Source organism: Eublepharis macularius, chromosome 9, assembly GCF_028583425.1.
Source record: "Eublepharis macularius isolate TG4126 chromosome 9, MPM_Emac_v1.0, whole genome shotgun sequence".
Lineage (NCBI taxonomy): Eukaryota > Metazoa > Chordata > Lepidosauria > Squamata > Eublepharidae > Eublepharis > Eublepharis macularius.
The window spans coordinates 23,110,467-23,127,869 of NC_072798.1; the positions used below are offsets into that span (position 1 = coordinate 23,110,467).

General features: G+C 43.0%; 1 protein-coding gene across 1 annotated transcript in view; it reads right to left on the reverse strand.

Moving 5' to 3' along the window:
- Window positions 1–6,446, reverse strand: part of DDX11 (DEAD/H-box helicase 11) — a 31,055-nt gene extending 24,609 nt beyond the window's left edge. The window contains exons 1-7 of the mRNA XM_054988385.1: window positions 6,384–6,446; window positions 4,573–4,719; window positions 3,725–3,961; window positions 2,330–2,416; window positions 1,326–1,483; window positions 1,118–1,166; window positions 270–377 (exon numbers count right to left, since the gene is read on the reverse strand). Coding sequence (XP_054844360.1) covers window positions 270–377; window positions 1,118–1,166; window positions 1,326–1,483; window positions 2,330–2,416; window positions 3,725–3,961; window positions 4,573–4,719; window positions 6,384–6,413 — 816 coding nt within the window. The 5' untranslated portion in view covers window positions 6,414–6,446. The remainder of the gene's footprint in view (window positions 1–269; window positions 378–1,117; window positions 1,167–1,325; window positions 1,484–2,329; window positions 2,417–3,724; window positions 3,962–4,572; window positions 4,720–6,383) is intronic.
- Window positions 6,447–17,403: the final 10,957 nt, after the last annotated feature.

The window sequence follows — 17,403 nt, forward strand, 5'->3', positions numbered from 1 at the left end:
TTCCACTTTAAGAAGCAGCAGAGGCAGTGCTGTGTAATGGTTAGAGCATCAGGCTAGGCTCTAGGAATTGAATTCCCACCCTGACAGTAGATGCTTGTTAAGTGACCTTGAACCATCACATATTCTTAGCCTAACCTACCTCACAGGGTTCTTGCAAAGGAAAAAAATGGAGGAAAAGAGAATGACGTAAGCCACTTTGGCTCTCCATTGGGGAGAAAAAGTGGAATATAAATAAAGTAAATGTTGTGGAATGTCACAAAGCAGTGTACCTGCCTAGATCCCAAGGACACTAGCCTGGTTTCCTTGCCAAAGGGGCTTTTCTGAACCTCGTGCACAAACTGGGCCAGCTGGGAATGCGTTCGGCTGCAGTAGTAGATCTGGGAAAGAGAGAAAAAGAAATGCAGCGGGAGAGCCAAAGCTGTTCTCGGCCATTCATTCTGGGGCAGACTGGCTGCTAAAGCAATTCAGGAATTGGGCTCCATGAGCAACATGGGCAGTGGGGACAGAAAGGCATTTGGAGCGGCCACCCAACAGAGACAGCTTCCTAGAAACTTCCTGAAATCTGGCTCCTGAATATTCTCCAAAACCTAAGCAAGAACTTGTCACCCGTACTTGGCTTTTAGGCTGGGTTGAAGAATTAACTATTGTTTTCTAGATTTCAACAGAATGCATTCAACTGAACATATGTATGTTGGAGTAAGCAGTGTCTTGCATACAAAGAAGAAGAGAAAATATCCTGCAGGGGGAAGCAGGCTCGAGCTACAGAGGACTACAGGGACAAACCTCCTTTCTAAAGGGGCTTTTCTTTGTCTGTCTGCAGAATGCTATTCTTAGGCTTTCCTTCTAGAACTCTGCATACTCTCTTAACTAACAAGGCAGCTAGTTTTATTTCTTCTCTCTCTCTCCAGTTTCAGTTCTAGGTTTTATACACTCCAACCCTTGAGAGCCAGGGAGTTATAACAATCCATAAATGTGGCCAAAGGGGGAAAAGTGAGGAAATCACCCACCCATCTTAGGGCATTTCCCTGCATATGATTTTGCAATGCTGCTCTTAGAGAACCCTAACCTCACATTTGTGCAGGTTAGAGCGGAAAGAAGTCATTCCTTGAGACCTTACCTTAGTTACATGCTCTTCCTCAAGATCATCATCATCTTCTTCACTTAGTCTAAGAGAGAAAGAAGAAAAAGAGCAAAGAATTCTGACCACGATCTAGCCCAATTGATGCTCGATATTCTACATCAAGGGAGATGCTGCTGCAACATTTAAAAAAAAACTTTAAGGGAAGACACACCTTATCAATTAAGCACAGGACTCCCATTCTTACCTGCTACCTACTTTCTTCTCCTCGTCACTCTCATATTCTGCAAGAATCAGATCTTCTTCCATCTGATCCAGTGGCTCCGAACCACCCGATTCACCCTGCTTCGACAAGATGTCTTTGCTGAGCTGGAGCAGATGCTCCATCTCTTCTTCCTCCGCCCTCTGAAATCAGTACAATGCATCCTTCATTCATCCTAAGCCAATAAACTTACCACTCTATGAGGCACAAAACCTTATGAGCAGCCCAGGCTGCTGCTCCCATCCACTGTCCAAGATCCAGCACTCAGAAAACCTCCGTAAAGCCTGTGATTCCAGCAGCAGGCAACCTCTCCAAGAAGCCGTACTTAAGTAATTACAATGAAGGCAGATGTGAAAAAGACCTTATCAGTTACAAGCTGTCCAGTTACAAGACCCAGAAACACGACTGGAACCCTGCAAATAAGTTACCTGTCTAAGTGCATTCAGTCCTCAGAACATGTGCACAGGTGCTTCAGTTCATCTACCAACTAGCAAGACACTGACCTCAATGGATCCTCCACAGAGACAGAAAAAAAGAATGCTAAACTAGATCAACTCTCAGGTCTCAGAATAACCATGGAAATTCTTGACAGCAGGCCTATACTTGATTACTTCCAGCTTTGGTCCTGGGTTGGATAATACCAGGTTTGAGACATCCTGCTTTTTCACTCCATCTCACCCGAGCCCCAACTTACTGCAGTCTCAGTCCAAACATGACTTTTGCATAATCTTTTTGGTAGTCAAAAGGGACATGCATCTTCCCTTTTTCAGCTGTGAAAAAGCTGGTTGGATGAAACTTAGTGTTTGTTTACAGTTTTTATTGTGGTTTTTATGATATGCCCACAATAAATGGGGCTGGCTAAATGATGAACTGAGAATCAGATTTCCAAGACCCTAGTTCTAGGCAAAACTGAGCACTGTAAAATTCCAGCAACTACAACTGGGAATTTAGAGAGTTACAAAAATGCCTCTGAGACTGAGACAGCTCACCCTTCTTTTAGATGCATATTTCAGCTGCACATTGTGGCGAATTTGTTCTAGCCGTTCTTCTCGCTTCTTCCGCCTGATCTGTTCTTCCTATAATAAAGCAACAGTAATTAAAGATTAACCAATGAAGTCCTGGAAACTGAACTGGAGCAGCAATGCAGCTTTTACACCCATTGTGATTTCCAGGCATATTATACCCCCTCCCTGCCAAATGCCACTTTTAGCCTGTCTTAAATGTTTACACGTGTTTCTAGTCCTTGTTGTTGCCGCTAGATTTTTTTAGTGTGTGCTAAAGAAACACAGTTTGCACCCAGGTGGTAGAGAATCTTTGGCAAACGACTCCAGACATACTATTTAAAATGTTATAGGTTTTCCCACTTCTTATTCCTTATCTGAAAAACCCGTGTAGGGGTAGCGGATAGGGTCAAACTAGATTTGGGAAACCCAGGTTCAAATCTTCACTCTTTCCTGTGTAACCATTAATCTCTTTCAGCCTACTCTATCCTGTGGGGATAAAAAGAATGGACAACAATACACACTGCCCTGAGCTCTCTGGAGGAAGGATCAGATACCAATGTACTAGACAGAGAATTCACCAAGTGGTTCAAGTGAGCTGGTACAGATTATTGGCTTAATGTTTACCAGGGACATGCAAGCATCAAAGGAACAGGGGCGACAACCACGTACTTTCTTTGCCGATGCTGTTCATCGTGGCAGAAGCTATATATCCACCCTTAACTCCAGTTAAACAAGTATCTTAACTGATCTTTAAGCAAAGTGATATCTCTCAGGAAAAAAAAACTTTAAAAAATTGGAATAAGGAAAGGACTGCCTCAAAACATGCAGTGCATTGTATGAAATATTTGGTTACACCTGCTACTTTGGGGTTGTTTGGAGTGGTTTGTTTTCTATATTCCTTGCTTCATGAGGGACAGCCCTCCTGTTTTTTATGGGTACAGAAGCACTGCCACAAGTTTTGAGTCTTTCAACACACATATGGGGACAGCATCCTTTCTCTCTGGCTTGGAGTTCTAAATATTGGGGTGTATTCTGCTCAGCTTTCCTCCAGCCCAAGGAACCTTCCTTCAGCTTAAGCAGCTCTTCCTTTTTGAGGAAGTCTTCTTGGGCTGGAGAAAGGCTCTAAACTTTGCTGAGCAGAGTGGCTGGATCGGCTCCATCTTCACACGATTATGCTATATTTGACGTACAGCATGTGCTTATTCAAGGGGGAGAGGCTTGTCCAAAGAAGGGAAAAGGTGGTAAATAAATGGCGAAAGTGTTGCAACACACCCTTTTTGACTTGTATCACTGAATTTCACCTGCTAGAATATTTATTTATTTATACATACCCTACATTTCCTCGTGGTTCAAGAATGATCTTGCTATACTCATTTTTACCTTCAGTCTGTGGGCTGTTTCTCGCTCTTCCTTCTTCAGCACAAACTGGGTGATCCAGTCTGGCTCTGCGGATGACACTTGACTGTCCGCAAACTCTCTCCTGCTCTTCTCAGACTGCTCTGTTGTATCCTTTCCTCTAAGTTCAGTTGCCAGCAGCCGGGCTTCTTCTTGTCTCTTTTTTTCTTCAAAATCTCGGAGCCATGTGAGGGCGCCACAAATAAGGCTCAAAGATTTTCCCTAGAAATAATGATCCTTTATTAAAAGGGAACTACTTTATTCTGAAGATAGACAAATGGCAAACAACTTTTCCATACCACAAACGTTCCCAATAACTTTTTAATAAGGTATCTGCCAGTTGGCTAGACACAAAGGCTTCAACAGTTGCTCCCAGACATATAACCAAATGACAAACCCAGCACTGTCTCTCCCCTCCCTTTACCCTCCTCTTTGGCTGCCACCGAGTCTGGCTTGTACATTCAAGAGAATGAGGTGGTAGAGTGGACTGTACCAGATGGAAGATCATGCATCACATGCTGGGATCATATCACATGTTGAATTCTCCCCTCTATTAAAAATTCTCTGCAAACAAAAAAACAGCCCTGCAAGCAAAGAATAGAACCTCACTCCATGCTGTGCTAATTTAGTATTTGCATGGAATTTTCCACACAAAGGAACATTCAAAGCTGGAATCCACCCCTTGCCGCCTGAAGTGGCACAATCCATTCATGCACCGTAGGAATGGAGTACCTCATTCTCCCACATATGTGAACCAGGCCCAGTTCTACAGGCCTTCTTCTGGATTACACAATGTTTCTTCCTTCTGCCCCATGGAACTTATATAGACTTACTGTCCCGGTTGGGCTCTCAAATATACCAATATTTCCAGCCTCCAAGACCTGATAAAGTTTAGCCATGAATTCTTCTTGAATGGGATATGGTGTATATGGAAATGGAAAATTTATCTTGGCCACTCCCTGGGTATCCTCTGCCATCTCCTGAAATGGAAAAGAAATCCACAAAAACATAATTTTAACTTACCTTACTGACTGCACATTTATAATTTTAAAAAGGCAAGCCAAAAGGAAAATATTACATGAACCTATCTCCTAACAAAGCTGGCCACTCATAATGTCCACAGTTGAAGTTGTCCAAATAAAATTCAGTCTTATAAACTAGATGGTGACTGCACCAAACACTTGCAGGACTTGATGCCATTAGGCCAGCTCAGAGCCATTCTGTGTAGGAGTGTACCTGGATGGTCCAGGTAGCCTAATTTCATCAGATCTTGGAAACTAAGCAGGGCTAGCCCTGGTCAGTATTTGGGTGGGAGACCACCAAGGAAGGCCAGGTTTGCTATGCAGAGGTAGGCAATGCAGAGGTAGGCGATGGCAAACCACCTTGCCATGAAAACCCAGTGTAGTTGCCATAAGTTGGCTATGATTTGACAGCGCATGTGCGCACACAGTCGGTGGAATACTCCTATGCCATGTTCCATGAGGTCAGCTTCACATTTAAATTGGCCTCAGCTCAAACATGTTAAACCAGTAAATTGAGATGAGAGATTCGGAGGCAGTTCTATTTCAGATTGCTGCCTGGGTGGTTTTGTTTTTGAAGGCTTCCTCACTCTCTCACATACAAAATCCCTGTTTCATTCACAGGTGACCAATCTGGGGAAACATTGCCACAGGCAGGACCGGCAGGAGTTTCTGATGCTCCTGAACAGAAAGCAGAGAGTGAAGCCTGGTGGACTCTGGCCTGTCTTTCCAGTGCCATTGCTGATGCTTGCTCCCTGATTCTGTAAACTGGAGGCAAAAGCTCCCCAAGACATGATGATGGCAAAATCTCCTGGCTTGGACTTAAGGTGCAGCACAAGTGCCCTACAGGATGGCTGCTATTGGATTATTATTTCTAAAATTTATTCCTGACTTTTATGGGGGGTGGGAGTGGCAGGCCTGAAAGGCAACCTTATTTTTAGAACAACTTGGCTGGTGCACCATAGTAGTTAAGTAACTGAGCTGCTAATGCAGCAGTTCACTGGTTCGAATCCCACTACTGCCATGAGCTCAGCAGGTGGCCTTGGGTAAGCCACTGCTCTCAGCCGCAGCTGTATTGTGGGGACAATAATACTTTGTTATTTGACGTAATTGTTATAATTTGCTATTCATTGTTATTGTAAGACTTTGTTCACAGCTCTGAGTGGGGCAGTAATATGACAAGAAGAGCAGAATAAAAGCACAGTTGCGGTGGTGGTTATATTCTCCCCCACCCAATCCTAAACGTTGAATAAGAGTTTGATATCATATTTCCGTAACGTTTCCTTTTTAAACCTCTGGAAGCAAAGCCATGTTGGATCCATGTAGTTCAGCGCCCTGTTACCCACAGTCCTACCCTGAGGGCCTTTAAACTGGTCATGAAAGCCGCTCACCGTAACCCCTAAGCGAGTGTCATTTAGCGGTACACTGCCTCTGAACACAGAGGCTCCATTTCGCTGGATGTTAATCTTGGACCTACTACAGTTCGTTCGGCTCAGCCCAGCCAAATCTCTGGTCTCCTGAAGAATAGAAAGAACCCCAAAGAGAACCGAGGCCGGGCTCGTCGCTTGGGCACACGCATCCCTTGCCCATGATCGCCACGAAGCGCTATTTCAAGGGTCACCTACCTGGCCTTCTTGTCCCTTCCCGGCCGCCATCCTTCCGAGTCTCCTTAAAAACCGTTTGATGTTTGCAAAGCGGCTCTTCGAAACAGGCGCCAAAGTGAAAGTCGATGGCCCCACCTCTGGACCTGACGTCACAAACCCGCCCCGAGCGGAGCGAGTACTTAGAACTTTCCGAAGAGCGCGGGCGCGCGCCAGCACTCTATTGGCCAAGAAAACGTTCGCAGAGCTCGAGTCAAGCCTCTCGCGATCCAATCAGGATCCGGTTACGTGGTGACGTCTTTTCGGGGCGTGGCCCCGCCTCCATTCATTGCCTTTCCGGAGCTGAAAGCCAAGTCTCCGAAGCTTCGCTGTAGTTATTAGCCTTGTGGGGCTCGCTCCCTCTCCGTCTATTCAAGTTTTGCTCTCTTCATTGGTAATATTTATTTACTTCCCATTGGCTTTAGAAGCCCCACGGATTGCAGTGGAATTTACTGGTGAAGTAGAAAGTTGGTTTTATGCTAATTTAGTTGGCCCAGTAAAACTTAAAAGATGTCTCTCTGAACCAACCAAGATCAAGATAATCCAAACTACGGTATTCCCCATTACTATGTATCCATGTGAAAGTTGGACGGTGAAGAAAGCTGACAAGAAGAAAATTGATTCATTTGAAACGTACTGGAGGAGAATTTTTGTGGATACCATGAACTGCCAGAAAGACAAGTGGGTACTAGATCAAATCAAGCCTGAATTCTCCCTAGAAGATAAAATGACAAAACTGAGGCTATTATACTTTGGTCACCTCATGAGAAGACAAGATCCTCTGGAAGTCAATAATGCTAGGAAAAGTGGAAGGCAGTAGGAAAAGAAGAAGACCCCAAATGAGATGGCTTGACTCAATAAAAGAAGCCACATCCTTGTTTGCAGGATCTGAGCAAGTCTGTTAATGATAGGACATTTTGGAGGTCTCTCATTCATAGGATCGCCATAGGTTGGAGGTGACTTGATAGCAAGTAAAAGGAATGACATGGACTTGGTTCTTGTTTACTAGATTTTGCATGGGCCAATTTTTAAAATATTTTATTAGAAAAAAATGTAAAAGCTTCATACATAATAGAAACAAAAATATAACAATAGTGAGAAATTTACACAAGCATCCGTAGAAAGGTTTCCACAAATCTAAAAATTAGTCCATCTATAGGTCTCATCTATATGCCATGTTCAAATATAAACTCCTCCAGTGACACTTGTCTCTACTGTGTGGACCAATATGACTGTACAGCATTTTCAGGGTTGCAGTTTCTTTCCAGCTGCCCCCACACCACCCTTTTTCTTTCACAGCACTTTCAGTACAGTTACATACGCTTCATCCAGTACAGAAGTGATCTTCGTATAAGAAAATTTAAACAAGGCCAGCAGCACCCTTCAAGGCTGACAAAATGTATTCCAAGTGAGTTTTTGTGAGTCAGAGCTGATGTGTTTACCCCTAAAAGATATACTTTAAAATGACAAGCAACAGAAAAGAGAGCTCTGACTCTCAAAAGCTTACACTCTGAAAATATTGTTGATATCTTAAGGTGCCCCTGGACTCAAATCATGCTGTTCTACTGCAGACCAACATGGTTACCCACCTAAATTGAGCTCTGACTTGCAAAAAATTATGCTTGAATCAATTGTGTTAGTTTTTGAAGATGCCACTGGACTGCTTTCACACAGCTGCCCCTCTGCAATCCATGTAAGAAAACCATCTTGTGGGAAGGAAGCAGTGCTTTTAAAAAAAAAAAGTAGCCCACCTCTCAGCCATAGCTTGAGGCAGCTAGCAATACCATCCGATTAAAGTATCCCACCAATTAAACAAATAATTCAAATCCATTACAACAGTGACTCTGGGCTCTAAAAATAAGCTTTATCTAACTCCTGGTTGTCATAGAATTCTCAAGCATGAAAATGGGTTCAAGCTTTTATTGACAGATTACACATGGGATGTTCTGCACGCAAAGCATGAGTTCTATGGCCTATCTACGCCCTTGCCTATCATGCCTGATTAGGAGTTCTTTGTAACTGCAGCAGTTGGGCTAATGAGATTTTAAGATTTTAATACAATGTTATTTCTTCAAGACCACATTCCTCCTCCTCCCACATTTCCTCAAGACCACGTTTTCTCCTCCTTTTCTTTCAATCTGCAACAAAATGTGAAATTCAAGAGTTTCACATATTTCTCTGTTTAAGGGCCCAACTACTCACAGCAGCAGATAACCATCATATGGTTCTACTCCATTATATCAAACAAGGGAAGGGGGAATGCAATGTAAGATGCTGAAGGATGCAGAATTTTCACCCTACTGGCCACTTCTACTCACCTCCAAGCAGCCCCTGCCCAGCAGCCACTTTTGTCCATCTTCTGGTACCCCACTTTGCAGACATTTAAGGCAGCCTCACAATTCCAGATGGAATTGTGAGTCAAGGGTAAATTGGCCTTTCAATTGATATATTTTTATGATGTCAGCTGTACCCCTTTTGTAATTTGTATTGTAGCATTCCTTACTTTGTTGGCTAAACCATGTCAGAATGCTTGTTTATATTTAGATTTTTATACCCCACTTTTCTCCCCAAAGCAACTTACAACAACATTCTCCTGTCCTCCATTTCATCCTCACAACAACAAAACTATGATTTAGGTTAGGCTGAAAGAGAATGGGCCAAAGTCACCCATCAGGTTTCTGTGGTAGAGTGGAGATTCGACACTGGGAGCGGGACCACAAGTGACGCCTGACACAGGTTGGACACTAGTCTGCTTCCCTCAAGTTTTGATGGGAAATGTAGGCATCCTGGTCTTGCAGCTTGACTCTCTGACTGCTGTCCAATGGACTTTTCAACTGTCACTTGTCCAACATTCCGCCAAGCTGCCTACATTTCCCATCAAAACTTGAGGGAAGCTGGCAAGTGTCCAACCTGTGTCAAGTGTCACTTGTGGTCCCGCTCTGGGTCTCTTAGATCCTGCTCTGATACTCTTATGATTTCTACAGTTGCCACCTACCTGGAGGCTTTTATTTACCTCCATGCCACAAAAAGTTTGAACTACTCATTTCTACATACTAAGTTTCTATTAAAAGGACAGGACATTTTTCTCCAGGGCTCTTGGCCACCCTAATGACCACACCACGCTGGCTCTCAGAATGTTCACTAACAGGATGGCCAATTTTTTTGCTCACTATACAAAAAACTAATTGCACAGAAACAGTATCTGAAATAACCACGAAGACAAATGATGGCATGAGACAATGGAGGAGACAAAAGGAAGGTTTTATTTTTAAATGTGCAACCATACTATTAACAGCAGCAATGAACAAGGAATCCAAAACACAACAAGACCCTACACCATACAGACATACCGGAACCCAACAGTAATGTGTGTTAAAGCCCATTAACTGGGACTGCAGCAAAATATTTTAGGAGGCATGATGTAATCAATAACTTCATTCCTACAGTCACAGTGCTGTGTCTATTGAAGCCTGATTCTACATGTATCCAAGTTGTGCCACTTCATTCTGTGGGGCTTACTTTCAAGCAAGTGTACACAGAACGGCAGACTTAGGAGCATAAAAGTTATCTTACTTATTCACTGAATGTAACGCTAACAACAGAGGCTCCAAACGGCTACCTGGAAAAAAACCCGGATCAACTCAAGCTTAAATGAGATAAGGCTATTCTGCATAAATAAGGCTAAATCCAAGTATTATAAAATATTGATCATCATGTGAAGAATGGAGACAAACATTCTAGAGATACTTTCAAGTACATGTCAAGGAATAAAGCCTAGCATCTGAATGCTCATTTCACTCAGCTGGTAGCATTTCTAATCCACTAAAAGTGTACACTACAAACTTGATACGGATTCTACACCCAATTACCTATCATGGCTGCCACAAAGAATCCTGGGAATTGTAACTGAATACGGTTGCTAAGATTTTTCTGCCGGAGATCCTTATTTCCTCCAAGGCTCTTCCAAGCTTTGTAGACACGCTGAAGTGCTGGTGTTCTACAAAGACTTTGTTCAAAGAACAGAAAACGAACTGTGCTCTGAAAGTCAGCTTTACATGCTGAACTGCCCTCTTGAGCCAATCTCTACATTCCAATGTTAGATTACCTAATAGATCAAGCCCTTACAATTGGTCCTTGCAAAGTCATACTTATAACAGGCAACCACATCACTGGTGAAACACGTATACAAATTGAAGTTATCCCCACCACTCACATACGGCTTTGGGGTATTTATGTTGCATCAAAGACCCTTTCCATAAGTATGCATTAGGGAAAACTCTCATCAACTTTTGTCTGTAGCTTCCCAGAAATGCTTTCATAGCAGAACACTGACGGAAACTTTGTCCACTTTCTGTAGAATGACATATGTTTGCTTCCTGAATTCACAGTGAAATCACTGCACTCCCCGCTTCCCAGTATTCAGAGAACTTCATCAGCGATTCTTTGGTGTATTTTCTTGTGAATAGAAATATAGGAACTCTGACTGAAGCATTTACCACATACAGGACACATATAAGGCTTTTCTCCAGTGTGGGTTCTCCAGTGCGCAGTAAGCGCTGATCTATGAGAAAAGTTCTTTCCACATTCATGACACTCATAGGGCTTTTCTCCAGTATGAATTCTCCTGTGACTAATGATGGTGGACAGAAGGCGGAAATTCTTTCCACATTCTGAACACTTGTGGGGTTTCTCTCCTGTGTGGATTCTTTGGTGAAGCTGGAGAGAGGCTTTCTCACTGAAGCTTTTCTCACATGTAACGCAGGAATAGGGTTTTTCTCCAGTATGAGTTCTTTGATGGGAAAGGAGGTGTGAATTCTGGCTAAAGCTTTTCCCACACTGTGTACATATATAAGGTTTCTCTCCTGTGTGAGTCTTCAGATGCCTAATGACATTCGATGACTGAGAGAAACGTCTTCCGCACTGAGGACACGGATATGGCTTCTCTCCGGTGTGGGTTCTCAGATGTTTGACAAGATCCGCATTCCGGGACATAGCTTTACCACATTCAGCACACTTCAGGAGATTCTCTGCTGTGTGGCCTCGCTGATGTCGCCTCATGTAATGCTTTTGACTGTAACGCTTCCCACATTCTTTACATTTATAAGGTTTTTTGTCAGTGCAGTTTTTCTGGAGATGGTCGATCAGTCTGTTCCGCCGATCAGCTTTACCAGATAGATGCAGAATGATTTCTTCCAATTTCTCCGAAGGTGTTTTGTGAGGAGCACGTTTCGCTTGTCGCCTTGTAATAGTTTTTTGGGCTTGATTTTTGGACTCGCAGCCATTCTCAAAAGCATCTCTTGAATCAGAAGCTGGAAGAAGATTCTTCTCAGGCCTTGCTTCAGGATCACTCACAAGCACCCCTTTTTTCACTTGGACAAAACCGGAAACATGATTAATCTCACATACTTGTTAAAATATATCTACATCAAGAAGCCTACTTCACTCATGCATCTACTCTGCTTCATGGCTCAGTGCCTGATTACAGAACCCTCGGATTTGAACTGGAGCATGTGAAAAGTATTGTACTTCCTCAGGGTAACCTCAGGTGATACGAAACTTCTATCTGTAGCGCTAGAACCAGGGCTTTTTTTCAGCTGGAACACAGTGGAACGGAGTTCCAGCACCTCTTGAAAATGGTCACATGGCTGGTGGCCCCGCCCCCTGATCTCCAGACAGAGGGGAGTTTAAATTGCCCTCCGTGCCAAGCGGCGCAGAGGGCAATCTAAACTCCCCTCTGTCTGGAGATCAGGGGGCGGGGCCACAAGCCATGCGACCATTTTTGCCAAGGGCGATTTAAACTTTTAAAAACTCCCCCCCCCCGTTCCAGCTGACTTAAAGTGACGTCATTGGTCCTGGCAGCGTGCGTGCACTGTGCATGCGCGCATGTGGTACCAGGGCCACCACCTCCCGCCAAGAGTTGCCCCCTGTGCTGGCAACCCACTGAGTTCCACCACCTCTTGTCCCAGAAAAAAAGCCCTGGCTAGAACTATGATGGCACATTCATATATGCAAGTCATCACTTGATATGACTATGAAGGATGAGCAAATATTCTCTGTTTTGTTTCTTTTTACATTTGTTTATATTTTTAACCAGCAGTTTTTCTACTTTTCAACCTGGAGCCAGAGACCTGCTGAAGGTGCCTTACAACTAAAAGAATAAAGCAAAGCCATTAAAAAAGCAGGCCACTGCCATTCAAACAAGCCAGGGCACAATAACTGCATGAAGTACACACCGAGTAGCCTAAAACGATGTAGACAAAATGATCCTCAGTCCAGAAGCAGAACCTAAAATGTTTAAAAGACGCAACTCTCTAGTAAAAATCTTGGGTGGGAAAGGAATGTTTTAGCCTGAAGGCGAGTACGGTAGGTGCCAGGCAAGCCTCACAGGGGAAGGCATTCCAAAGACGAGGCACCTCCACGGTGTCAACTGCTGCAGTGCAGGAGTGCCTCTTTGGCACCACCTCCATTCATTACCCATCGAGGGTAAAATGACTGACCCTCAAAACTGACTTGCAGATTACTAATAAATACGTTTCAAAGAGTTAACACCTTTATGCTTTGTGTCGTTCTACCTATGAACGAGATATGCCTTGTTTATGCTTATTTATGCCCCATCAAGAACACAATGATGTAAAGGATGTATGTGGATCTGTGCAGTGCCAGCATACAACACGGGAAGCAGCCTAAAGAGCAGAATTACTTTCCCACACACATTTCCCGACCAACACCATGTACCTAAAACACAGAGTTCCTACAGCAAAATGGTATTTTTGTCTGCAAAAGAGGGGATGGAAATTTCTACCAATTCCCTCCTCTTATTTCAGACCCCTACTTTGCCCTCTGTGCTATTCCTGAAGGAACAAAGGCCATGTCCCTCCCTGCCCCCAGAATGAGATTTCAGGGGACAAAGAGAAGTGAAAAAGGTGTGCACTCAGAGGGGAACAGAAGTGGGAAAATTCCATTCTGCAAAAGTCTGCAGAAAAATACTACTTCATAAACTAATCAAAAGAAAATATCTTCAAAAATTAGCCCAACAAGGACTATGGATGTTCCAGGAGGTGCAGAATGTTGGGAGTCATTCAGAATCAGTTAAAAGGGAAGGGGGGAAAGAAGGGGGAGGGGGGAAATCATCTTGCTCAATTTGCTGAGCATTTAGAGAATCCTGAAGGGGGAGGTTGGGAGGGGTCCAAATTACCCTCTCCCATTTCTGGTTGACCCCCAGCTTGCAGATTTTTAAATTCTAATGTAGCCCAGTATTAACTAGGAAAACCAGGCCTGTAAGCTTTCATCAATTTAACTAATAGATTAATCAGCTAAAGAGTTAGCTGATTGATTGGCAAGGGGCTGTTTTAATCAGTGAGATTGAGAATGTCCATTCTAGGGGGCTGTTCTGGGAATCAAAAAGAAAACCTTAAGGGATTTCTTTGTAATAAACAAAAAGCTACCCATTCATTAGTAGATCGTAAATTATCTCACAGCCTCTTCAGTATCTCAAAAATGCATCTATAATGGTAAGATGTAGATTTGTTTACATTTTAATACTATTTGTTAATTCATTAATCAATTAACAGACAGATGATCGTTTCGGTGGATGGCTATGTTGGTCTGTAGTCAAAGAGCAAAATCCAAGTCCAATAGCATCTTAAAGACCAACTAGATTTCCAAGGTATGAGCTTTCGAGAAAGGAAACTTTGACTCTCGAAAGCTCATGCCCTGGAAATCTAGTTGGTCTTTAAGGTGCTATTGGACCCAGACAGATGATGAATCAGCTAAATTCTTTCCATCAACTGAATGCCCTTATAATGGAATCATAAAATATCATACAGCTACATGTTAAACCCACTTTTTGGACAGAAGGAACACTTTTACTAGCTTGGAAAGAAAATCAACTTGAAAAGATCTGCTGATTAGCAAGAGAGGGAGACAGTGCTCACTGAGGTAGTAAATCTACACCTGGGCTGTACCAGTGCAGGCTGAAGGGGAGACTCACATGACCAAACAGTCTTCTAGAGAGAGAGAGAGAGAGAGGTTCCCTTGACATGCTAGTTTTTCTACATGCAGGGAACTTTTTTTTATAAGGACTGAAGAAAACCGTATCATGCACCTAGCTGCAATCTACAGTAATAGACCCACTCTATCCTTCTCCCAGTTTCAACTGCTAGTTCTTACTAGGGAAGTGTTTCCAGGATCATAAAAATAATATTAATTTTTATTTTACAGAGGGTGGGGATGGCCATAGAAAATGGAACCATACCCCGGAGTTCCTGGACTTGGACCCTCTAATATTAAACTATTCCCCAACTCAAAGAGCCATGAGAGAAACGCACTTTATCATCGTTCTTTCAACAGTGCAGGATGAGCTACAATTTTTAAAAAGTTTTAGACTTATGAACTTAGCATTTCACTTTTAGGTATTTCTGACCAGGTTAAGTTTGATCCTCACCTCCTTTAGCATCCTTTAGCTTATCCACTTCATCAGAACTTTGGCAACTCTGGGTACAGGCCCGTAATCTTTGTTTCATCCAGAAGAGCATGACAATGTAAGGAACTGTGAAGAGATTTTATATATCTGAGTAGTGAAAATCCTATAGCTGAGCGAAGATACTCAGATGACCAACACCACTCCACAACGAGTGAGAGCAAAGCTACAAATGATGAATTACACTTGCCTGGCAAGTGAACAAACTCACGTGTATTCCTCCCTGTTCACTTGCCATTCACTTGTGCTCCACTTGATCAAGTGGAGAGCAAGTGAACAGGGAGGAATACATGTGAGTCTGTTCACTTGCCAGGCAAGTGTAATTCATCACTTGTAGCTTGGCTCTGAGACTTGCCAGAATTGTTCATCTAGCTCAGATGAGCTAAAACTTGACAATATATGCAGCAAGAGTGCAGTTCAAAGTGCTTCCTCGGAAGTAAGCCTCACTGAGACTAAACATGGTTAGCATTAGGGTGAAAAGTGTAAAAAGTAAAAGAGATGAAAAATATGAAAGAGGTGATTTTAGAGGGCCGCATCTCCTTTCCAACAAATTCTCTTTCCCTGCCAGGAGTAAAAGACACATCAGCTGCTATACAAGGAGCCAAGAGGAAGAAAGAGGCTGTCTCAGAAGGCTGTGACAAAAGGGGCATTTTGGTTTCATGCCGTAACACATGCAGTATATGTCGGTTATGGCCACAAATGGAGAATTACTGACGGCTAGACATGATCAAGTTCTTTTCTGTGTATTTAACGGCCCTCCATACAATTTCCATACCCAGATGTAACTCTGGCCAAAGAAGTTGTCCACTCCTGCACCATAAATGAGCATCTTAAACACAGAAGTGCATTTCGTGTTAGACCCAATAAGAGCCATTGGTGGGCCCATATTCTAAGATGCTTCTTTCCTTAAACAGACAAGTTTCAAAGTACATCATGCAGTGTTGTGCAAACCGGAGTCCCTCCTACCTGCCTAAATCCATTTATTGATTTAAGAGGCCTGCCTGCATTTCTGTCACCAGGAATTAAAAGGTAAATACTCTATTCCCTGTTCATTCTGCCAGTCACCTTCACTGCTGAATATATTAAAAGTATTCTCCCCCCATCGCTGTTACTCTTGTTAGGGGTTTATATAGCATTCTGATTTTTCAAAGTGTTTCCTAAGTCTGGTCAAGTTTGTCTCATGAAAATCTACACAGTAAGGCCTCTGACTTGATTAGGGGTCTGTAGATCCGATTATGGGTGCCCAATGACCCTTCGCTGAACAGAATCTGGGGCCCCAGATACACACACAATTCTACTGCTACTATTATTATATTACTACTGATATTTTTAAGATAAATAAGAGTATCTTAAGCCCTCAGACAGACAGACAGACAGATATATGCATACACAATTTTACTGCTATTGTGTTACTATTAATATTTTAAGACTATTTAAAGTATTTTGAGCTCAATTTTTTTAAAAAAAACAACTAATAAACATGGACTTCTCACCTAACAAATACTTTTCCCCACTGCAACCAAGTTCTTCATATGTACCTTGTAGACTGAAGAGCCAGTAAAAATGACAACAAAATCTACAGGCCAAATTCTTGCTCCAGGAGAGAGAACTTGTCTCCCCTACAATCGCTCCAAACCAGCTCCACTTAGTTTCACTTTCATTTTACTTTGAGGTTCTCTGACCAAGCAGAGGGCCACACCCAGTTGCCATCCAAATTATGAAGTACAGCACATTTTGTTCAACTAGGTTTTAGAAGGAATGCCTGAACCCTCAGCTTGGACTACGTCACCATGCCTCTTCGCTTTTTGCAGCTGCACTTATTAGCTTGGTCCAGGCAAGAAAAGCAGGCTTCATTTTGCAGAAAGAGCAGACACTACCACCATATGAGAAGTGGGGGGGGGGGGCGAGACCATTTTATATGTTCCCACAAATAAATGAATGCACTCACAAGAAGAAAACTAACAAAAGGAGGGAGGATAAGATTCTAGTCCAGCCTATTTCATGCTGTGACAATCTTCTTTCCTGGAAGGGAATGGCTTTAAAGATGTCCTTCCCCCTGCAGTGGTACAGTCCATTCTGCCACTTGCAGCCTGTGTTGCTGGCATAAGAAGTAATTTACTGTGGAGCCTTCTAGAGTATCCCATCTAGAAAGGGAATTCTGCCCCTGTCGCTTATCCAGTCTTCTTGAGCTCTCTAAAGACAGATTTATTTTATGTAAAAGGAGGTAATGCCTAGTGTCTAAGTGGATAATAAATTTGTACTAAGCAGATATGAGGGAGGTTGTAAGGATCATGCTACTAACTGGCTCAACTGTGGCCAGGTTGTCTTGCCTGGAACCTGATACCTATATAATGTGTCAACAAGTTGCAACTGACCTATGGTGACCCCAACAAGCGAGAAGCAGCGATGGTTTGCCATTGCCTTCCTCGGCATAGTCCTTCTTGATGGTCCCCCATCCACCTACTGAGCTTGCATAGCTTCCAAGATCTGATGAGATCGGGTTATACCATGCCACCTTCCCCTCCC